The sequence below is a fragment of the Cryptomeria japonica genome, chromosome 7 (assembly GCF_030272615.1).
Source record: "Cryptomeria japonica chromosome 7, Sugi_1.0, whole genome shotgun sequence".
NCBI lineage: Eukaryota > Viridiplantae > Streptophyta > Pinopsida > Cupressales > Cupressaceae > Cryptomeria > Cryptomeria japonica.
In genome coordinates this window covers 18,677,517-18,702,847 of record NC_081411.1, presented here as the reverse complement: position 1 = coordinate 18,702,847, position 25,331 = coordinate 18,677,517, and the positions used below count along the sequence as shown (strand labels likewise).

Below are 25,331 nucleotides of genomic sequence, written 5' to 3'. Positions count from 1 at the left end.
TTACCAGAATGAGAATTAGTGGAAATATTTATTTCCAACTTGAATGATGAAATGGAATTTCACCTAGATCTCAAAGACATAGATTCCTTCAATGACATGATCACAAAAGGTTTAAAATGTGAACGGGTTCTCATCAAGAAAGGGCTAATCAAAATCTACAATGAGCCAAAAGATGCATCTCGTCCACGCTTCAATAGTGACAAACCAAACTTCTGGAACAAAAACAAGAATATCGTCAATGACGGGGTTGTGGATGCTCGAACTATCAAAAGCACACAACCTATGGTTCGATTTGCAGGACAGAACCCTCCACCTACAACTAACACAATGGCTCCTCCAAATCAAGGACGCATCACATCTCAAGATGAACCCAGATAGCGTCAACAAAAACCCAAATGAACATACACTCCCTTAGGGGAATCCATTGAAACTGTGTTATCTTAGTTGGTTTCTCAGAATCTGGTCACCTTACCCAAAACTTCAAATTTTGAACCTCAAGTCAAACCTGCATGGTGGAGAGATACTGAACATTGTGATTTCCATCAAAGGAAAAGGACATAAGATAAGTAATTGTCATAGATTGAAAGATCTTATTCAAGATCTTATTGACCGAGGTGACATTGAAATCGAAGGACATGACCCAAAGACAACAAACAATGATCATCTGATGTTCAAAAATTCACTTCCATCACCATATCAAAGGGGTCCTTCCACTTCCAGGAGAAACACTGATACTACTGATTATACACAAGCAGTGTATAATTACACAGTAAACCACCTGTATGATGAAAGTGAACAAGTTGCCACCATTACCATAAAAAATCCATCTAGTTCTGATTGCAATGTTTTTACCCATCGTGGCAAAGTTACCATAAAAGCAGCTCCACAAGGTACCACCTCAATCCCAAAATAGTATAACCTTGTGGATCAATTAGATAAAATGCCCGCACTGATATCTATCTTAGAGCTATTGCGTCTATCTCCATCTCATAAAATAATCTTGGACCAAGCTCTCCAAGAGGTGTCAGTCCTTGCTAACTTGAATACAGATCAGTTCCAAGCCATGGTTGGAAGTCTAAAAGCATCCCCTTGTCTCACTTTTTCTAAAAGTGACAACTCATCCTTCTAACAACCGCATAACGCCTCACTCCACATTGAAGGATTTATCAACCAGCATAGGATCAAGCGAGTCTTGATCGATAATGGAGTAGGCCTGAATATTTGTACACTATAGTTAGTCACAGCTTTGGAATATGTAATTGAGTCAGTGGATCCCCACAAGAAGATCACAATCAAAGCTTATGATGATGCAGAGCATTCGTCCAAAGGAGCTATTGTATTACCAATCCGAGTGGGCCCTGTGGTGAAGCACATCATATGTTAGGTTCTGAACCTTCCTCTACCATACAATTTTTTGTTGGAAAGACCTTGGATACATGCCATGCAAGTTGTTCCATCCACTTACCATTAGTGTATCAAGTTCCCACATAATGGTGTGGAAATTACAATCTTGGGAGATGCAAACCCCTTTGCATATTATCATAACATAAATCATCAACCAGAGATTACCATTCCCAGCAACAGAGAGGCCATCTCATCCACCTCATATGTAAGTCCAGCCTCTCTTTCTAGTTCAAACACTCTTATACCCAAGCAAGAGAAGCTCTAGATGAAAGTAGCAGAGGAAGGTCCTGGGGAATACAATCTAAGCCAACTATTTTGTGTGGGACAAATGCCCACTTCCCCAAGAACTCATGGTAAACCACAACAGGTACTTCATACACCAGCAGTCACACAAGCATGCAGTTTGGCACCTTTCATCCTTGGAAAGAGTCAAGAAGAAGAGACTAGAGATGAGGACTTAGCAGAATGGATCTATAAAGATCCTATCACCACGGACATCCCACAAGCTAAGATTCCCACCGATCAATATGGAAAAGGCCTACTTATTATGCAAAGAATGGGTTATGATGGTCAAAGTGCTTTGGGACTTTGCAAGCAAGGAGGACATGAGCCACTGCCAACAAAAATGAAGTCTAAAGACACCACAGGCTTAAGCTTTCAAAAAGAGATCTTTCCTAAACTCAGATTCAAAGGGAAACCCAGCAAACCACTATATCGGCCTATTACAAAGAGGTCACCTTTAATTATCCAAGCAACACCACCCATCACTCCACCAATCAAAACAACAACCCCCTCAGTAGTGGCAATAACATCAAAAGAACCATTAGCAGCAGCCACTATAGCCAAATTCCCAGCAGTATCAGCAAAACTGACAATTCCAGTAGAAACAGTAGAGTCAACAACATCCATACTTCCTGTATCAGATTCAGTGATCTCCTGAATTCTTCCTGCAACACCAATCATTACATCTACAACGATACATCAGCCAATCACACCTGCAGTATTTAACTCAAAAGATATCCCAGTATGTTATAAAAACTAGATCATGGACAGTGACTCAGAAACTGACTCACATGAGCGGGAGTTTGATTCAGTACACCTGAATACTTTAGATGAGGAAGACACATCACTACCTCCACCCCACAAAAACATCCCTATTTATGGAGAAGCATAGATAAAGACCACCTGGGTTCCTGAACTGGAAACATCTTCCACAGACCCTACGTCACATCATGTGCTCGATTCTGACAGGGCGAGTACCATCGACGAACTTGCCCATAATGTCTTAACCCTCACTGAAACATCTCACGAACTGAACCTAATCGATGAAGTCATGCCAATTATCCATCCTGAACTCATCGAGTGGAACCAACCTAATCCCCCATATCTTGACCACTTCCAAAATGATGAGGCAATCATTGACTTCTTGGAATTGAGGGACAACATACCAAGCGGGGATCATAAAGCTGGATTCGCCATAGAACTTAATAGTGCAACATACTTTGGGGCGGATGCCAAACCTTTTAGCTGCAAAAATATAACAATAAAACATGGATCTTCTAGTGAAAACCACACTGTGGCACTATTTGATCCTATAAAAGTAAAAAGAAAGAGTGAATCCAAGGGTGAAAACCTCTCTGAGGCACTTGAGCATGAAGGGTTTGACATTCTCCCCTCTAGTACATAGCAGGAACGATCAATGATTCTGATTGAGGAAACTAAAGAATGCAATGTGGGGAATCTTGACACTCCTCACCACATACATCTGGCATCTCTTTTGACTCCAGAGAAGCAGCCTAAGTTTATTGAATTCTTCAAGAAGCACCAAATTAACTTTGCATGGTCATATGAAGACATGCTTGGTCTTGATCCAGATTTAGTCATGCATCACCTCACAGTGGCAGAAGGAGCTAAACCTGTCAAGCAGAAGCTTCATAAGATGCATCTCCAGATTGCAGTACTCATGAAAGTGGAACTTAAGAAACTTCTGGATGTTGGTTTCATAAGACCAATTGATTATGCAGATTGGATCTCCAATATTGTTCCTATCGGCAAACCAAATGGGGGCATCCGTATCTGTACTAACTTCAAAGATCTGAACAAAGCATGTCCTAAGGATGACTTCCCCCTACCCAACATCGACATCATAGTGGACCTAACAATAGGACATGCCATGCTTTCACTCATGGATGGCTTTTCTGGATATAATCAGATAAAGATCGCACTAGAGGATCAACACAAGACAACTTTTACATGTCCATGGGGAACTTACTACTGGAATGTAATGCCTTTCGGTCTCAAAAATGCAGGTGCAACCTATCAAAGGGAAATGACCACAATCTTCCATGACATGATGCATACTATAATGGAAGATTATGTGGATGAATTACTGGCAAAATCACTCACAAGAGAAGGTCATCTCGAAATATTAGAGAAAATCTTTGATAGACTCGAACAATATCATGTTCGACTCAACCCAAAGAAATGCGTCTTTGGAGTAACCTCCAGGAAGCTTCTAGGATACATTGTCTCCAGCAAAGGCATTGAGGTTGACCCAGCAAAGGTGAAAGGAATCATGGACATGTCACCTCCAAAGAACATCAGTCAGCTAAGGACACTACAAGGGCAGCTACAGTCCATCCGAATATTCATTGCACAACTGGAAGATAAGTGCCATCCTTTTACACACCTGCTACACAAGAACATCCGCTTTCAATGGGATACCAGATGCGAGCAAGCATTCTAGATGCTTAAAGACTATCTCATGAATATGCCATTGCTGATCCTACTGGATCCGAGTAAGCCTCTATTGCTCTATATTTCAGCTACTACTATAGCATTGGGAGTGCTATTGGCTCAACATAATATAGAAGGGAAAGAGTGTGCTATATACTACATCTCTCGCACACTGGTCGGCTATGAACTTAACTACACACCTATTGAGCGAGCTTGCCTAGCAGTAATCTTGGCAGCAACAAAACTGAGGCACTATGTATTGACACATAAGGTTCAACTCATTGCTAAAATTGATCCACTAAAGTATTTATTTAGCAAAGCAGCATTGAATGGCCGCTTGGCCAAATGGGTGATGATTCTAAGTGAATTCGACATTGAGTATGTGGATCGTAAGGCTATCAAAGGGAAAGTTATTGCAGATCAGTTGGTAGATGCACCACTCATAGGCGATCATCCTCTCATTTCCAATTTTCCAGGTGAAGAGCTATTCATGATCACAGAAGCACAACCATGGAAGCTATACTTTGATGGTTCATACACTAGGCATGGCTCGAGGGCAAGCATTCTCTTTATCACCCCTCAAGGTGACAACATCCCTAAGTCATACAGGCTCACATTTCCATGCACAAACAATATAGCAGAATATGAGGCCTTGATCACGGGACTTAGACTCGCCATCCAATGGAAATTAAAAGAGTTACAGATATATGGCGACTCTCAATTGGTCATCCCACAAGTCATAGATGAATATCAGACCAAGGATGATAAACTTATGCCATACAAGCAAATGATGGACAATCTAAAGGCATCATTTACTACTATCACCTTTGAGTAGATACCCAGAGATCATAATCAAGTCGCTAACGCTATGGCTACCATCGCATCTCTTCTAGATCTTCCACATAATTCAACATGCTACAAGTTCTTGGTAGCATAGCTTTGGATTCCTGCTTATGATATCCTCAAATCCAAGATGATATGTCGCCTTGTTGATTCTGAATCCCCCTAGTACGGTGAGTTCTACACCTACCTCCGCGATCACACACTTCCTCCTGACCAATCAAATAACCAACGTAAGACCTTCATTCGCCAAACCGCTTGACATACCATTATTGCTGAAACCCTATACCGATGTAGTCTTGATGGTACTCTCCTTCGATGTTTGGAACAGGATGAGATAACAAAGGCCTTGGAAGAGGTACATGAAGGAATTTGTGGAACTCATGCAAGTGGTCCTTCACTAGCCAAGAAACTCATGAGCACTGGATACTATTGGCCATCCATGGAAAAAGACTCCTACTACTTTGTTAGAAAGTGCAAGAAATGCCAAGTTTATGGAGACCTGATACATGCACCCACATAGGAATTGCAACCAATCACAACACCTTGGCCTTTTTGTCAATGGGGACTTGACCTTGTTGGTAAAATCCATCCATCTTCATCCAATGACCACAAATTCATTATTACCGCCACCGAATACTTCACAAAGTGGATCGAAGCTATTCCACTTACCCAAGTCACCGGTAAGCAGATTGCCTCCTTCATCCTTAATTACATCATCTAGCGGTATGGTGTACCCATGTCCATCATCACAGATAACGGTCTTCCTTTCAAAAATCAGGATGTCCGTGAACTCTGTGAGAAGTTTCACATCCAACACCACTTTTCCACTCCCTATTACCCACAAGGCAATGGTCAGGCCGAAGCATCAAATAAAAACATATTGAGAATCCTCAAGAAAATAGTCAATGATGCTAGCCATGATTGGCATGTTCAACTAAATCCAACACTATGGGCATATCAAACTAGCATTCGAACCCCTACAGGCGCAACTCCTTACTCATTGGTTTAATGTGTAGAAGCTATCTTGCCTATTGAGGTCGAGATACCATCTCTACGGGTTTCCTTGTATAATCTAATAGATGATGAAGCATACAGAGTATCACATCTTCAAGACTTGGAACTACTTGATGAGAAACGACAAGCTACATACAACCACCTCAAAGCCTATCAGCAGCGCATGAGCAGAAGCTATCATCATCGAGTTAGACCTCATACATTTGAGGTAGGTGATCTTGTTCTCCGAGAAAATCCTCATAACCAACTAAATAGAGAACACCAGGGAAAGTTTGAATCGAACTGGCTAGGTCCATATGTCATCACTACTGTATTTGGGTCCAGGGCATATCACTTGGCTTCTTCTGAAGGAGAACCGCTAGCAGATCCGATCAACAACATGCACCTCAAAAGGTTTTATACCTAAAAGCTATATAGAGCATCAGGCTCCCATACATACCTGAAAAACACCACAAACATTTTGAAAAATGTCATGAAGAAAATAAAAAAACATCAAAATAGTAAAGAAAAATCATGCATCCAAATAATGAACAACCACTCCGGTGGCACCTTGGGTAAGTGTGATGGTGAAAACCTGGCAAACAGGAACCACTCGTAAAGGCTATGGTTCCATTATCTTTCGATCTTGTTGTGATCACATTCATTCCATCCATCCATCCATCTGTCCAAACCATGGCTTATTATTGATCTGCAATAAAGAGATAGTACTTCATGTGTCTTGCATCCCGCTTTTTCATAGTCATGTCTAAACTAGGGGAAATATCCTTAACCTATTGATAGAAGTGGATTTGGCATTATCTTATGATTCGTTGGGTTCTTCATTCAAAACTATCTCACAAAATACCAAAAACATCAAAAAACATCAAAAATCAAATAAAAACATGGCAACACATTGTACATACTCATCTGAGTAGATACCAAACAAACATTGTGACATACTCCACAAAATGACCACTTATCAATCAACCAAATAATCAACATCAACACACAAACTATCTTCAACAAGGATGCATCCTTCCTTACCAAACCAAAGACAAGATGACATTTTCTTTGACAAGAAAATTTTGTTTAAGCTATCAAATACTTGATTGATTTATGGGTTATTTATATCAGGTTCTTATAGCATTATTTGTGTATCCTCTATGAATTACTTTTGATGAAATTCTGGGGCATGTACTAATGGTGTCTATGTGGGAAGTTCACTAAGTTACGTGATCTTATGCGAAATGCAGACATAAATCACTATGGCTTTCTGACTACAACGTATACCTCGACCATCTGAGCATGAAACATTATCAAGGATCCATATTCTTTATTCGTTATTCTTTGTATATGCTGTTTGTTTGCAGGTACGAATGCTCTTCCTTTGGTTCCTCCTACCTCATCCGAACTAGATAAAGGTTGTATCTCTTACTACGGTATGCACTTGTCTTAGGATATGATCAATTCAAGATCAAGGAGGACGATCCAAGTCATGCATGAAAGGAGATAATCCTTGTTTGTTCCGCAAGCAATACTTTGGTTGACTTGACCCATTATATCAAGTTGTTTGTATTCACTTTCTATATCAAAATCCATGAAAGGAATACTTAGGTAATCTTGAATCATTATGTCAAGATGCTTGTATTCTCTTCCAACATTTTAAAGCTCAATGATGAAAATAGAGCACTATGGATCATCATTTCATCTCATTTGTATATATATTGCATTCCATTGCATATCGCCCATCCATTTACTCATTCATTATTTTTGTGAATAAGGTTAATATGAACAACTATGTGCAAATTGAGCTAGTCTTGGATACAATCATGACCGAGTACTCTGATACATTATCAGTGCATCATGCAAAGTCTAAAAAACCTTGCATTCATTTATCATGATCATATCCTCATCATTACATTTAGTTGCATTTACATCAAGTACATTTCATATCATTTTTAGTTATAGTTCATTATCATTTGTTGACGTTAGTCTTCTCATATCATTTCATCATTGCATAAATCTTGATGTTTAGATTCATTCATATGGTCAAATTGTCTTTGATTGTATTAGACATTTACTATGCATTCATCTAGTGTCAGTTACCAATCATCACTTATCATCCTTTATCATTTATCATTGCATACGTTCATTTATCTATTCATTAGTTAAAAAGTGCATTCATTCATCCATTTAATGTCTTATCATACTCATTTTAGGCTTCATTTAAATTGCATAAATTATTCCTTTTTAAATTGCATTAAGGTGTAGTTATTAACCATAAGTTGCATTGTCATTTCATTATCATTTTACTTCATCATATTTAGGCATTTAACATCATAAAAAAAACATTTGTTTCCAACATTGGTTCATACATTATACATATGCATTCATTTAGAAATCATCATATAAACATTTGTACTTTACATTTGTTTATCCATCTCATATTCATTTAAAGCCATCTAGATGCATTTACATACAAATAAATCATTCATTTAAAAAGCATTGCATTAACATCATTGCCATATCATTATCTCATCCTTGTATTCATATAAATGTACAAGATGCTATCTATAACATTATGTCATCATATGCATATATCATCACCATGGAATTACATACATAAAGCAATACATCAAACAAATCATGCATATATAAACCTGCATCCATATGTTAGCATCACAATCATAAAACATACATATAGACATCATATAAGCATACATCATCATAAATCATCATAAAGCATGCATGTAAAAACAACATATAGGAATCATCTCATAAAGGCATAACATATACACATGTCCATCTAAGCATAAATCATCATCCTGCATAAACATCCATACATATCAACATGCATACTAAAAATGGGATCTCCTCATATATATATCCTCTCATGTATCAGAGTACAATAAAGTCCAAAAAATCGGCTACCAAGAGCCATCCAAGTATCAGTCCAAAATGACAAAAATATCAAAATACATGCAAAGTGCTCTCTCAGATGCCACTCTGACCAGATGTTGCACCCCCATCTCCACTTGCTCCCCCACTAGTCCTTGCACCACCTAATTTGTCTCTCCATAGAGGACCCATCAAACCCCCACTAACTTCGGCATCCCCTGATCTGTCTCTCTGTGGAGGACCCATCACACCCCCACTGCTCTGCATCCTCTGTGATCGCTTTGATCTGGCCTGCCACATCTGGGAATAGCTCAATGCTCGCTGACTAGATGGCACCACCTGCTCATATAGGCCCCGCCAATAAGCCACCTCCTCACATGCTCTTCGTACGTCCCTCACCAATGCCTCCACAGATGGCCCCTATCCCTGTGCTCCCTCCAAAATCCTCACTCTCGCCTGCGACTGGCTCAACCTATCCATAGCCTAATCTCTCTCTCGCAGCACTATAGTCAGCTCTGACTCCCGTACAAATAGCTGCACATATCTAGCTGCCACCTCCGCCTCCAAATCCTCTGCCCATGTCTCAGCTGCCTCAAGTTGAGACTGCAAAAGTACTATCAGCCGCTCCCGAATATCTCCACTCGATCCCTCTCCTGTATCCATGGGTGCATCACTTGTAGCTCCCTCTCCAGTGGCTCCCTCCCCTCTATCCCTTAGTATCTCCCTCTCCATCCCTCGGCCACCTAATCTGACTCCTCCTGGCATCAACGGTCCCTAAGATAACTGCAATGGAAATCAGTCTCTCCCTCTCCATTGGATTTGACTGCCGAAACCACCAAATCCGCCACCTCCTCCACCATCCCCTCCTCCACCTCCTCCATCATCTCCACCATCCCCATCTCCACCATCCCCTCTCCCTTGTGCAGCAACTATCGGTCCTCGACCTCCTCTCCTCCTCCGTCTCCGCCCCTTGTCATCCTCAAAATCGAGCATCGGCTCTGCCGGATCTAATATCTGAGGAATCGGATGAGCCACCATATACTACGTATACTCCTCCGATACCCCCGCATCTACCACCCTCGACCATATATCCCAATGTCTCGCCTGTAGCATCTCAAACTTTGCCAATGCCTGATCATGCGGAAGTATTGGCCCCCAAGAATACCTCTCTCGGACCACTCTAGCATACTCCCTCGATCCCCTAGGCACTCCCTACTACCATCCAAACTACCTCATCACTCTGCCTGGCACCTATCTCTCTACATGGTACGAGGTCCTCCCAATGAGGAATCAGGTTATGAATATGTATGACAATGCCTCCGCATCATCCTCCCAGGGCTCGCACTCTAGATAGGGTCTCTAGATCATGACATCCAGATCATCCAATGCCTACCGCCACCACTCTAACTTCCCCAAGTGGGGCTGACTCATCATACCACTGTACATAAAAATAGAGGGTTGGTCGATTGCTTGAAATCTCAAACTCACTGGTCAGGTCACTGGTAAGTGCTCCCATGCCCAAATGTGCAGCAGCATCACTCCCACTACTAATGAGCCCCTCCCATGGTATACCACCTCATGCAGCTCCTAATATAGGTGTGCCAGCATGCACAGTCCCTAGGCAAATCGGGTCCCCTCTGTAATCATCATCTCGATCACCTGCCCCCAGCCAATGGACAGACCATGTGATCGCCTATTTGGGCATAGTAGTCCTCCCATAATGCCTAACAAAACTACTGGTAGAGGCTCGTATAATGCAGCGATATCCTCTCAAGCGATCGAGCCATCATCAATGTACACTTCCTCATCGAAGAATCTCTGTACCGCTAGAGTCCCCCATGATCTATCATATGTGACTAGCTCCCCCTGAATCGAAATATGCAGGATGTGCCACACATCCTCCAGTGTCACAGTCATCTCCCCATATGCTAAGTGAAACGTGCATGTCTCACTATGCTAGCGCTCTGCCAAGGCTGTAATCAAACTATGATTCATCTGAATCACGGGCATATGCATTACATCATACATCCCAGTCACTACAATGCAATCAATCTCGGTCTCTATCAGCCGATCACATAGCCCCTGTGTAGCGAGATGTCATTCGTGCAACTATAAGATGCGTAGATCCTCCTGCACACATGCATCAACCATCATCAGTTGTTTTGTTTCAAACTTTCTTAAGTTTAAACCTATACTATCAACAGATACTTTGATCAAGTATCTTCGAGTCTCAACAAGTAAGCAATCATGGCACACCGAGACTTCAATAGACATTTATCCTAATGACCTAAGTCTCATCAGGGCTGCTATGGTTCAAAACAACTCTCACTTCGCATCACCATCCATCCATCATTGGCATCGGGAGATTTTTTTGTTCTCACAAACTGGGGCATCTATTATCTTGCAAACAAAAGTGCTACTTCTAAACAATAGTGCTAAACCCCTAATAAAAGCGCTTAATCAACTATGCAACAATGCTTAGACTACTAAAGCACTACAACAACTATACAATAGCGCTGCTTAAAGACAAAAGCACTCAATTGACTCCTCAATAGCGCTAACAAAACAATAGGGCCTAAAAATCTATGCAATAGTGCTAGTATTTGACAAAAGCGCTCAAACAACAGCATAATAGCGCCATTGTGGCACAAAAGCGTTAGTTAATTGGACAAAAGCGCCAAAACATAGTTTCAGCGCTATTGTCCTGACTTAACTTGGACTCAGTGAAAAACATATAAAAAATGCATAAAATTCAAAATTTCAAATTTGCGTATCGCTGGTCCGTAGTCGTTTGACTGTTGGAACCGACGGACTTGCTCAAACCAGTGCTTTGCAATAGGTATCGGCATCCTAACTGCTGCTTGCTCCTCCAAAATGTCACTATCAAAGCTCTAGTTTCACTACGGTCACGAATTCAAATGACCCTATTTTCACCCCTTTCTCGCCATATAAACCCTTCGCCATAACCTAAATCTTCGCCCCGCTCACCGCCATGGTCCCCGTGAACTTCCCGAGCCCCCCATTTTTCCATTTTATCTCCGATTTTTTCTATTTTTTGCCAGTATTGCTAATTTCTTCTCTTCTACCACCCCGCCAATTTTCATTCTTTTTCGAGGGATCGCCCGATTTTTTGAAAATGTTCGACCCATCTCTCGAGGGGGCATACCACCCATTAAATTAACATTTTATGGGGCATTTCTTCACACCTATTTTTCTTTCTTGAAACGACGCGATAAACCGCACCGCCTCAAAGAGGGGCAAATGTAGTCACATAAATTTGTCCAGTTTAATTAAATGAATATTTGCTATTTATTTGATTAAAAATTCACTAGCCATCAATTAATTAAATTAATATTTAATTAATTCTTCTTCAAACATTCTCCTATTAATTAATCTCCTATTAATTAAATAAATTATTCAATTTATTTTAATTAATTCATTATACCAAATTCACAATCAATTAAATAAATAAATTTTATTTATTTAATTAAATCCCCCCTTATTCCTCTTTTAAATAAATTAACATTTATTTAAATCATTTATCCCCCCCCAACTTGCATTTTCCTACAAATGCAACTTGCACACATTTATTGAAATAAATGAACTTTATTTTAATAAAAATCCTATTTTCCCTCACCCACCAAATCCACTTGCAATCCTAACCCCCTTCTAGAATCTTCTAAGCCCTTCCTAATTAACCTAATCCATCCCCTAATTATTGTCACATTCCTAAGCAACTTGGAGTCACTTCTCAAAGACTTCAAAGTCTTTGAAAAACATTTATTGCTTTGTGTGTTCAACAATTTAACCTCCAAAAGTCTTCCAAACCATCTTCCAAACCACTAATGGCTCTTACATGACCATTTATGGTTAATTCAACTTGCACTCATATGTCTCCTCAAGCATTTATTGTTTTGACCATGGTTATCCCTTTTACCCTTGCACAAGAGTTTATCCATTGGATAAAAGCTTTTATTCTTTGAATAAAGAATTTATTCACTCAACCCAACCTTGACCTTAACCCCCAAGTTGACTCCTAGGTCATGTCAAGCATTTAATGCTTCTTCCCTCTCCTCTCAACCTATCTCATATTGACACTTGTCATCCTAGGATTGGGTTGAAATCCCTCACATGGATTTAATATCATTCAATCCTGACCCTTGTTGAGATTACTCAATCTCAACCATCCATTGCTCCATTTTTCCTATAAATAGAGCCCATTTCTTCATAATCCAGATCCTGAAAACTTTTATGCATTTAATCTATAGGCAATTCTAGAGAACATTTAGCATAATATCTTGTCATTTTGGTTAAAATAAATCATTTTAGTATCAATAGTATAGTATTACCTTTTTATTCACATTTAGAGCAAATACTTCAATCTCAAACCCCCATAAGCATCCATAGTGCAAAAATCTACTGAGAGCTACACTAGTTTGGAACTTGGAGAGGAGAGGAACAAGGGAGAAGGAGCTAAGAGCATGTTAGGAGGCATTTGGAGATGCCTCATCATATTTACTTTCCTAGTTAAATATTCTCTCATGCTTTTAGTATCTCTTTTGATATGCTTGTGTAGGAAAGTATTTTGTTTCTGATTTCTGACACTAACAATTTGGTTTTTCTTCTTGTTTGTGTTTTGTTATCATGACTAACCTTCCCTTTTTGCAGTGCATCAACTTGTACATAGAAACATATAAATGAATATTAACAACACACAGTCTTTCAATATTCATAAAATCCTCCAATGAATAATTGCAAATATTGATAAAACATAGTTTATCAATATTTCTCCAAATCAGTGATACAAAGCCCACTCTCTTTGATCAACACAAAGACTTTGAAAGATCAATTCATGAGAGAAAGTAATAATTCTTTTATCAAGCTGTATTTCAACTATGAGTAAAAACAATAAACTTTGGTTACAAATCTCCTTGTTTCCCCCCCATAGAGGAGAGAATCCCTCAACAATAAAAATAATCCCCTTTTAAAGAATTCATCCATACCTAAAGTAGTTGGGTAACTACCCGTAACTTCCCTTTTACCCAACTTTCTTTTTCAACAATTTTTCCTCCCAATTTTGGTTTACCCACTTACATTTCTTTTTCACTTTCATTAAGATTTCTACATATTTGTGTACATTAATTTTGCACATTACAATAAAAATTAATTCTTGAAAGAATTAATTTACATGAAAGGTAAAAATCTTTGACTGAATTTCACCTAATTTTCACTTGACATAATTTGATATTTACCTATTTTGCACAATATGATAATATTTAATTAAATATTAGTACAAAATGACTAATTAAGCCCTTATTAAATGAAAGTATTAAAAAATTATGTCCATTTTTCATAATTAGCCAGTGAAAGGGTTACCTAAGATTTATAAAAAATCATAAGGTAACACTAGTCAAACATCTGCAATCAACTGATCAAACAGTCTTATCAATCATATCATATCCATATCAAAGTGATCATTATCTTGTCTTAAACAGAAGAGGATGATGAATAATGATGAATAGTTAGTACCAAACCGGTACTGAGAGGGGGGGGGTGAATTAGTAGAGGCAAAATCTTTTCTCACCAATTCGAACAACAAAACTGCACTAACCAGAAAACAGTATCACCAATCTAAGACAGGGTACAACCGGTAAAACATAGAATGACTGTGACAAGCATAAACCAGTTAACACTTAGATCTTCACTTCTCCTAACATCTTCTTTTCACTTCACCCATATACATAAACAAGTGATACATCATCAGAAATCTAATGACCACTAGAATAACATGCATTGCCACTTAACAAAAAATATTGAAGCATCACATGAAAATATCACACATGACACACAAATTTTTCACGTGGAAACCCAACTGGGAAAAACCAAGGTGGGGATGAATACCCACAAGATATTCTTTGAACTCTTTTGAAGTCCGCCCTATTAGGAGCCTTGTCCGATTAAAGACTTTACAATAGGTTCTGCTAGGAACCGATCCTGATAGGGATCACTCGGTTAAGGGATGGCTTAAATAACGGTTAAAGGTTAGAACCCTGTTAAAGGTTACCTTGCAAGAGGATTTCAAGAACTCATTGAATTGAGTCACCCTGTTAAAGGATTTACACAAAAGTCTGCTAAAGCTACTCGGTTAAGGGATTTTCCAATTGCTAAAATGCCTAGAAGACAACAGGTAAATCACTGATCTAAAAAACAACACACAATACCAAGGTAGATCCTCTTAAGCTCCTTTGCTCCTACAATCACACTCTGCAGGTATACTCACACTTCTCTTGTCTAGCAAGAATTAGGTATCTCTTCACTTGGATACACACATAAAATTTGCCAACCAAAATGAAATGAAAAACATCATTGACCTTATAGAAAATAGATAGGTTGGTAGCATAAACCCTAAACCCTAAACATTTAGGTTTACCAACTCAGTCAGTTCAATCTTGACCATTAATCACACTACACTGAATACAACAGTCTTGAACAGATCTCAAGACATTCTCCAATGTTCCTTCTTTGCCACTTCAAGAAGCTAATAACCCATCACACGTTCTCCACCATTTACAGAGACTTCGCACATTCTCGAGGTAGATAGAGTCAATCTTCTTCATGCAAGATCCTTAAGGAAATCCTTCACGCGCACAAGGCTAATGTGGCAACACAATATGATCTTCATAACAATGCTAACCCATCACAAGATGTCATCGATTGAATCACACAGGCTTGGAATGTATCAACCGGAAACCCTGAAACTAAGACTACCAACCGGTAGTCATGACAACTGAAACCCCAATACAAAACTTCTCATATACCAGTTCTCATTGCAACATACCACTTCACTTTTTCACATATACTAGTTCACATATCATACTGGTTCACTTGCCAGTTTTCTTTCATCAATATACCAGTTCACCCTTCAGCATATTGACATCAATGACAACATACAATATCATCTTGTAATGTCATCAGACTCTGCACATATGCCAACAATCTCCCTCTTTGGCATTGATGGCAATATACAAAAGATATTTCTCTGCTTCACATCTTCTCCCCAATACTGTAGATATCTTCTCCACTTCACATCTTCTCCCCCTTTGACAACAATGCCAAAATGGAGGCACAAACAGCTATGTTTCACTATATTGCTCCCCCTAAGGAGTAGCATCCTTCAACACACCAATCCTGAAATAGATTAATTAATGCAATATCTGACTGATGTGGGACAAACACCTTTAGTTTACCTCTTGAAGGGGTAGCACCCCTAATTCACCTCTCAAATAGGTAAATATAGCCTTTGGTAGAGGCTTGGTGAATATGTCTGCTAACTGCTCCTTACTGGAAACATGTTCCAATACAACCTCTTTGTTCTAAACCTTCTCCCTCAAGAAATGATACTTGAGCTCGAAGTGCTTGGTTCTAGATGTAAAACTAGATTCTTAGAAATATTAATTGCACTTGTGTTGTCACAGAAGATACTCACTAGTTTAGATACATGAAATTTGAAACCACTTAACACAAGCTTCATCCATATTGTCTGAGTGTAGTTCATGAATGCTGCAACATATTCCGCTTCTGCTATAGACTAAGAGATACAACTCTGCTTCTTACTCATCCATGAGACTAGTCTATCACCAAGAAAGAATGCACCACTAGTTGTGCTCTTCTGGTCATCCACGTTGCCAGCCCAGTCAGCATCTATAAACACTTTGAGGTTGAAATCATTACTGTATGGATACCACAATCCATAGTGAATAGTTCCCTTCATATATCTAAGAATCCGCTTGACTGCTACCAAGTGGGATTCTCTTGGACTTTTCTGGAACCTTGCAATAATGCCCACTGCATGTGCAATGTCCGGTCTGCTATGTACTACATAGTGCAACTTACCAATCATTGATCAGTAGTCCTTCTCATTCACCAATGCTGACTCATCCTCTTTTGACAATTTACAACTGGTCACCATCTGTGTACCAATTGGTTTGCTGTCTTCCATGCCAAAGGTCTTCAACACCTCTTTGACATACTTGGACTGAGTGATAAAGATACCATCTTTCATTTGTTGAATCTGTAGTCCAATGAAGAACTTAATCTCCCCTATAAGTGACATCTCAAACTCCTTCTTCATCTCATCTACAAGATCATGAGTCATCTTGTCATCTCCACCAAAATTTATGTCATCAACAAACACTTCACAGATCAGAATCTGATCACCTTCTGACTTCAAGTAGATATTTCTATCTTCAATTGTTCTTTCAAATCTAATCTTCACAAGATGGGAGTGTAAGCATTCATACCATTCTCCAGGTGCCTGCTTCAATCCATAGAAGGCTTTATGTAGCCTACATACCATGTCACTGTTCTCTGATAGAGAAAACCCATCTAGTTTCTCTATATACACCTCCTCTTAAAGTATTCCATTCAGGAATGCAGATTTCACATCTATTTGATATACTTTGAATCTCTTGAAGGCTGCATATGCAAGATGCATACAAACTCCTTCCAATCTAGCTGCTGGAGCAAAGGTTTCTCCATAGTCTTCTCCTTCTTCTTGAGCATATCCCTTGCACACTAGTCTGGCTTTGTTTCTTACTACTGTGCCATCTTCATTCAACTTATTTCTAAAACCCCATTTGGTTCCAATGACATTTTAATGCTCTGGTCTAGGAACCAAGGACCATGTACCATTCTTTTCTATCTGGTCAAGTTCCTCTTCCATTGCCTTGATCCAATCTTCATCTTTATGTGCCTCTTTAAATGTTTTAGGTTCAAATTCAGAGATCATGCAAGAGTTTTCTCTAACCTTCCTTCTTGTAAGAATTCCTGCATCCTTGTCCCTTATGATCTGCTTTGGATCATGATTCAGCTTTACATACCTAGGTATGATCTTAACAGATTCCTCTTGCTTTTCTTCTTCATCCTCATCTTCATCATCATCAACATTTTTTGGTGTAGAAACACTGTTACTAGTACTCAACTGCTTTGCAACCGGTTCATCTTCTACTTCCTTACTATCGGTTTCCTCAGGTTTTTCAGAAGTTTCATCAACTCTTACATTGATACTTTCAACAATTTTTAGAGTCCTATTGTTGAAACACTTGAGAGCTTTTCTCTTAGTGGAATACCCTAGGAATATTCCTTCATCACATTTTGCATCAAACTTGCTCTGGTGTTCATTCCTCTTGATATAACACTTGCTACCAAACACTCTAAAGTAGCTTACTATAGGAGTCTTACCGGTCCAATACTCATAAGGTGTTTTATCCTTACCTTTCTTGATGAGTACTCGGTTTATTGTGTAGACTGCAGTGCTCACTGCTTCTCTCCAAAAGGTGTGAGAAACATTTCCTTGGATCAACATAGTTCTGGGTGCTTCAACTACAGTTCGATTGTTCCTTTCTGCTAGGCCATTCTGTTGTAAAGTCCGGGGGCCAGACAGTTGCCTCTTGATGCCATTTTCTTCACAGTACTTGTTGAACTCACTAGAAGTGAACTCACCTCCTTGGTCAGTTCTAAGGCATTTGATTCTCTTACCACTTTCTTTTTTAGCCAGTGCTCTGAAGGATTTAAACTTTCCAAAAGCTTCAGACTTGTCCTTCAAGAATGTGACCTACATCATTCTTGAGCAGTCATCAGTGAGAATCATGAAGTACCTATCTCCCTGCACACTCCTAGTTTTCATAGGACCACACAAATTAGTATGCACAAGATCAAGTAGATTGTCTGCAGTGAAAGATTTACCTTTGAAGGTTGAGGAAGACATTTTCCTCAGTTGACACTCTCTACATAAAGGATTCTCTGGTTTGTTCAGCACAGGCAATCCTCTAACTGCCTTGATCTTACTGGCCTTCATAATATTATCAAAGTTTACATGGCAGAGTCTCCTATGCCATATCCAGCTATCATCAAACTTAGCGATTAGACATGTACTGATATTTGCATTCAACTGAAATAAGTTACCTCTAGTTTGCATACCGGTGGCCATTAGTTCATCACTCTTTCCTTTTATTTTATACACTCCATCTTTGAATTATAGAGTGAGTCCATTATCATTCAGCTGGGCAACACTCAAAAGGTTGTGCTTGAGACCTTCTACCCAATACACATTATCAGCACTACTTTTTCCATTTAGAGAGATGGGCCCTCTGCCTTTTACCATACATGTTGCATCATTACCAAATTGAACCACACCACCATCATACTCTTCCAGAGACAAAAACTTACTCCGGTCACCAGTCATGTGGTGAGAACAACCACTGTCAATAATTCACTCATTGGAATTATCAAAGCGGGAGACAAGAGCCTTCTTGTCTGACACATCTTCCTTCACTGCTACAAACACAATGTCTTCACTTTCTTCATCTTCTGATTCCTCATCAGTGACACCTTCATCAACTGCTACAAAATAGTTTCTCCTATTTCCTCCTTTGAACTTCTTGAACTTCTCCGGTTTGTCCTTATTATCACCATTATGACAGTTTACAACAATGTGTCCTATCCTATTACAAGAAAAACATTTCAAAGGGATCTTACTTTTGTATTCACCAGTTCCCTTAGGAATTCTCTTGGCAAGAAGAGCCTCAAATTCCATTAGGATCTCCTCATCATCCATTTCTCTGCTTTGTCTTGGTTCACAACTGGTACTTGCTTCTTTTCCCTTTCTAGATGGTGTAGCAGATGCTCTAAAGGCTGATTTAGTCTTCTGAATACTGCCATCATAGTTATTTAGCTCATATGCGGTCAGCTTAGCAATGATGGAATCTAGGGATACCTTTGTCTTGTCTATAGATCTTAGCTCCTGAATAGCAGCAACCCTTAATGCATAGACTGGTAATAAGGATCTCAAGACTTTGCTAACAATAGTGGCATCATCTATTTTACCTCCTGCACTCTTGATGTCTCCAACAACAGTCTTGATTCTTATTCCATATTGTTGAATGGTCCCTCCTTCAACCATCCGCATGTCTTCAAACTTTCCCCTAAGGCTCTCTTCCTTAGCTTGTTTCACATGCTCATCACCACCATAGATATTTTATAGAGTATCCCATACTTCTTTGGGATTGTCTTTATCCTGAACATCAATAAACTCAATATCAGATAGACTGCTGATTAGGGCTTCCATGACTTGCCCATTCTCCTGAATCTCTCTTCTTTGATCATCGGTGAGAGTACTAGTAGGGATAACATAAGCATTCTCAACATAGCTCCAGTGTTGAGCACCCATGCTTCTAATGTAGATCTTCATTCTATCCTTCCATATCTTAAAGTTATCTCTGTTAAACTTTGGACCTTCCCTCTTCATCATTAGAATAGGATCTTTTCCTCAAGTGGTTAAGCTTACAAAAGAGAGGACCTGGAGGATGCTCTAATACCAATTGATGAGTAATGATGAATAGTTAGTACCAAACCAATACTGAGAGGGGGGGTGAATCAATACAAGCAAAATCTTTTCTCACCATTTCAAACAACAAAAACTGCACTAACTAGAAAATAGTATCACCGATCTAAGATAGGGTACAACCGGTAAAACACAGAATGACTGTGAAAAGCATAAACCAGTTAACACTTAGATCTTCACTTCTCCTAACATCTTCTTTTCACTTCACCCATATGCATCACACATGACACACATATTTTTCACGTGGAAACCCAACTCGGAAAAACCATGGTGGGGATGAATACCCACAAGTTGTTCTTTGAACTCTTTTGAAGTCCACTCTATTAGGAGCCTTGTCTGGTTAAATACTTTACAATAGGTTCTACTAGGAACTGATCCTGCTAGGGATCACCCGGTTAAGGGATGGCTTAAATACCCAGTTAAAGGTTAGAACCCTGTTAAAGGTTACCTCACAAGAGGATTTCAAGAACTCATAGAATTGAGTCACCTCGTTAAAGGATTTACACAAAAGCCTGCTAAAGCTGCTCAGTTAAGGGATTTTCCAACTGCTGAAATGGTTAGAAGACAATACGTAAATCACTGATCTAAAAAATAGCACACAATGCCAAGGCAGATCCTCTTAAGCTCCTTTGCTCCTACAGTCAAACTCTGTAGGTATACTCATACTTCTCCGGCCTGGCAAGAATCAGGTATCTCTTCACTTGGATACACACATAAAATTTTCCAACCAAAATGAAATGAAAAACATCATCAACCTTATAGAAAATAGATAGGTCGGTAGCATAAACCCTAAAACCTAAACATTTAGGTTTACCAATTCAGTCGGTTCAATCCTAACTGTTAATCACACTGCACTGAATACAACAGTCTTGAACAGATCTCAAGACGTTCTCCAAAGTTCATTTTTTGTCGCTTCAAGAAGCTAATAACCCATCATGCGTTCTCCACCATTTACAGAGACTTCGCACATTCCCAAGGTAGACAAATTCAATCTTCTTCATGCAAGATCCTCTAGGAAATCCTTCACGCACACAAGGCTGACGTGACAACATGATATGATCTTCATAACAGTGCTAACTCATCACAAGATGTCATCGATTGAATCACACAGGCTTGGAATGTATCAGCTGGAAACCTTGAAACTGAGACTACCAACTGGTAGTCATGCCAACTGAAACCCCGATACAAAACTTCTCATATACTGGTTCTCATTCCAACATACCGCTTCACTTTTTCACATATACAGTTCACTTATCATACCGGTTCACCTGCCAGTTTTCTTTCATCAATATATCGGTTCACCCTTCAGCATATTGACATCAATGACAACATACAATATCATCTTGTAATGTCATCAGACTCTGCACATATGCCAACAGAGGATACACTCGAAATTAGACAGGTCAGTCTTAAATGGGGTCCACAACTTTCTGAGATAAGACTTTATCAACCATCACATCAAGCAATTGAGAATGAAGGCACAAGGTCAGTATAGCTGCTGAAGTTTGTCTGGGTCAGTCTTTATCTTTTATCATTTGGTGACAGATCATGTTCCTATGCTACTCAAGGAGGTCCAGAAGTGACTAGAGGAGCCATGATGGGCATTATCTTTTTCTTTGTTTGTTGTTTGCAGTGTGAACCAATGAAGTTATAGGGAAATTGCTCTAGTGGGTGTTTGTGATAGGAGCATTCAGCTTGTGAATGCCACACATACCTTGACCCCTCTAGTGTATTTCCCATAATGGAGGGGTTCACTCCTTGTCTGCTACGTGTTTGCTTCTTCAATGAGATATATTTACATCTTGGTTCCTTATACCCTGATGTGCTAAGCTTCATTGTTCAATAATAAGGCCCAGTGATGAATATATATTGTGCAATAAAATATATGACACAAGTTCGTGATTCGTTCAATTTCATTCTCATCTCATCTATTTATTGATAGTTTGTTGATTTCCCATCTTCTTTCTAAATCATATTATTTTCTAAACATTATTCTTTCATCAATCTCTTCTTTCTATCATCTTACTAATATTTCTTCAAGGTACATCTGAGTTTAAAAATTTGTTCTAGCATTATCATACAAAAAACAAAAATGCATCCATATAATTTTAAATGCATTCATATAGTAACCATTACATTTATAAGCATCACTCATGCATTCATGTAATAAACATTGCATTCATAAGAATCATTCATATATCATGTAGAAACCATTTGCATTCATAAAGCATGATTCATAAACCATTTGCATGAATCATATAGAATCATATAGACATACATCATATAAGTCATAGCATCATTCAACATACAATGAAAAAAAAGCATAAATCATCGCCAAAAAATTGCATATCATATATATAACTCAAAAATGATAATGTGTATGAATTCAATAATCATAATAAATCCCGAAGGCTCAGATAACATGATCAAAATGTCTCAACCGAAACTGCCTCTATCAATAGGTGGATCCTGCCCACTAGGTCTTGCGCCAGGATGTTGAGGTGGATCCATAACACCACCACTGTTGGTCCTCCATGTAGAAGTCCTACTAGAACTGAAATGACCTCTAACAACACTAAAACTAGGAGCTCTCTGTCCCTCAGGTATAGTGTCATAGTAAAGTTGTCGATAATAAAAAGCCCATTGTGTAGAGTAATAAAGTCTGCCAGAATGTCTGCGTGTATCAGTACCTGGAGCAAAGTGCTAATCATAGGCAGCCTAAATCATCTATGACCATCTAACTGCCTCATCTTTCTCTCACTTTGGAGGTGACCCCTATCGGTCTTTAATAGACTGTAGTCTCTGTGGTATGCCTCTCGTTTGACATCTCATCTAGCGACCTCATCCTCTAGACTCCGAATCCGTGCTTTGAGAATCTGCAGATCATCATCATCCCTGTCACCCACCTGTCCCCCTCCATCCTCTGCACCAAGCACATCCTCTAGCTCTATCATATCATCATCATCATCATCATCATCATCATCATCACCATCTTCACTGCTTGATGACCCTGAATAATCATCGTCATCTCTGCTGCTCGTAGAATCAGTGTATCCACCAATGTCTACATCCTCATCTCCTCCCTCCTCAGTTCCTCCACCCCCTTCATCTCCCCCCTTAGATCCTCCACCTCCCTCATCTCCCCCCTCATCTCCTCCACCCCTCTCTCCTCCTCCTCTGACTCTCTCCCCCATGTCTATCCTCAGTCACTGTCTAGGATGTCGTATTTGATGTGTTGTAATCAAAACAATATGATCAGTCAGTGGAATAGGCCTATGTCTAGCCCACCATGCATCATACTTCAGAGTAGACCCTGGATCTATTGGACCTCTACCCCAACCCAAAGGTAATCACTGTAGAGCATCAAAATCAACAACAACAACATGTGGCTGTACACATACACCCCAATCAGAAACCTCACAAGATACACAAGCAAAATACGTGGTAACAACAGGTGTAACCTATACCTCCCCAAACTATCTAAGTACCCATTTTAGAAGAGACATCTCAATGATAATCTATGTCTCAAATGTCCTACCAATAAGATATCTCTACTGTCTGTAGAAAGGCAAGTGTTGTGCATCATCCGCCCAACCGAGGCAATCTGAATATGGTCTCCAAATGAAATGCTTCAAAATATCAAGCTGATGTTGCTAGTACAAGGTGTTACCCAAACCCCTGTGTGTAATACAAGCTATATACCTATAAGCATAAGGTTCACCGGGGTGCAAGTCAACATGAATAATAGGTCTAGAGATAAAAATATGCTCCCATACCCAATTCTAGAGCAATGTCACACCACAACTGATAGATTGGTATCCAAGGTATACAATATTGTGCATTTGATAATAAACCATGGCTAAGAGACATGGACCCCAAGCATATACTCATCGATGAACAATCATATCATGGAGCACTCTGCCCCATCCAACTGGAAATACATGACCTTGTCTATCAGGCATCAACGAACCACCGACAATACTACATAATACAATAGTCAGATCATCATAGTCTAATCAAGCCCAAGGGATATCATAACGACCACTGATTTGTAAGTCTTGTACCTCACACTAAAAAAGGGAACACAATTTAGTAACATCATCATCATGATCATACACAACTCTCTCACCATGAATAGGAATGCACAGTATATTCCATACATCCTCTAAGGTAATGGATACATCGCTAGTAGAAAGATGAAAAGAATATGTCTCAGAATGCCATCGCTCTATCAATGCTGTAATCAAGGCCCTGTTGGTCGTAACCTCTAAAAAACTGTAAAACATAATATAATCCAAGATGTTGAATATGTGCGATCTCCTCAAGTAAATCGACATGAAGATCAAGTCCGTTGGGTCTGCTCTATCGGCAGTCTAATACTCCAATATTCTCCTGCATAGAGAAAATGTTGAAAATATCAGATATTGGATAAGGAGAACACAAGAAATTATCAAACGTATGATAGAAAACTTCAAAATACGATGAATGTGTAATGTTTTACACCTATGCATGACGTTAAACGCTTATGTAGAACAATAAAAGCTTATGCGTGACATTTACCATGAATGCATAATAAAAGGAGCTACTGCGTAATATTTCCAGCGTATGTGTGACAATAAGCATGAATACAGTATATTTAGAGATAATGCATGACAGTTGATACAAATGCGTAATAGTAAAAGCTAATGTGTGAAAAATGAAAGGTGAATGCCTGAGGAATGCAAATTAGGTCACTGGATTTTTTTTTGGAAAAATAGCAAAAACAAGCAAAAAATCAGGCAAAATTTTGGAAACATACCGTGCCACCAGTCTCTGGAGGTCTCTGATAAGAATGTACTCAGTCAGACAAGTGCAAATGAGCTCTATAGCTAGCCATGATGATCAAATACTCAATGGAAAGCACAAAACTCGCAAAGAAAACCAAGAACTTACCACAATGCAAATGAGCAAATGAAAACCTAAAATCTCTATTTATAGCTCAAAATTAGGGTTTTTTTGCCACCTCGATGCCTGCGGTCCCCTCCAAATTCAAACAACTTGTAGGCTGCTCAAATGA

The 25,331-nt window shown here is 39.2% G+C and overlaps 1 protein-coding gene across 1 annotated transcript; it reads right to left on the bottom strand.

The window, feature by feature from the left end:
• Positions 1–22,711: 22,711 nt before the first annotated feature.
• Positions 22,712–23,469, bottom strand: LOC131043688 (uncharacterized). The gene is made up of 2 exons (XM_059208116.1): positions 23,116–23,469; positions 22,712–22,978 (listed from the first exon to the last, which is right to left on the bottom strand). Exons 1-2 carry the CDS (start codon positions 23,467–23,469, stop codon positions 22,712–22,714), a joined length of 621 nt encoding a protein of 206 aa, XP_059064099.1.
• Positions 23,470–25,331: the final 1,862 nt, after the last annotated feature.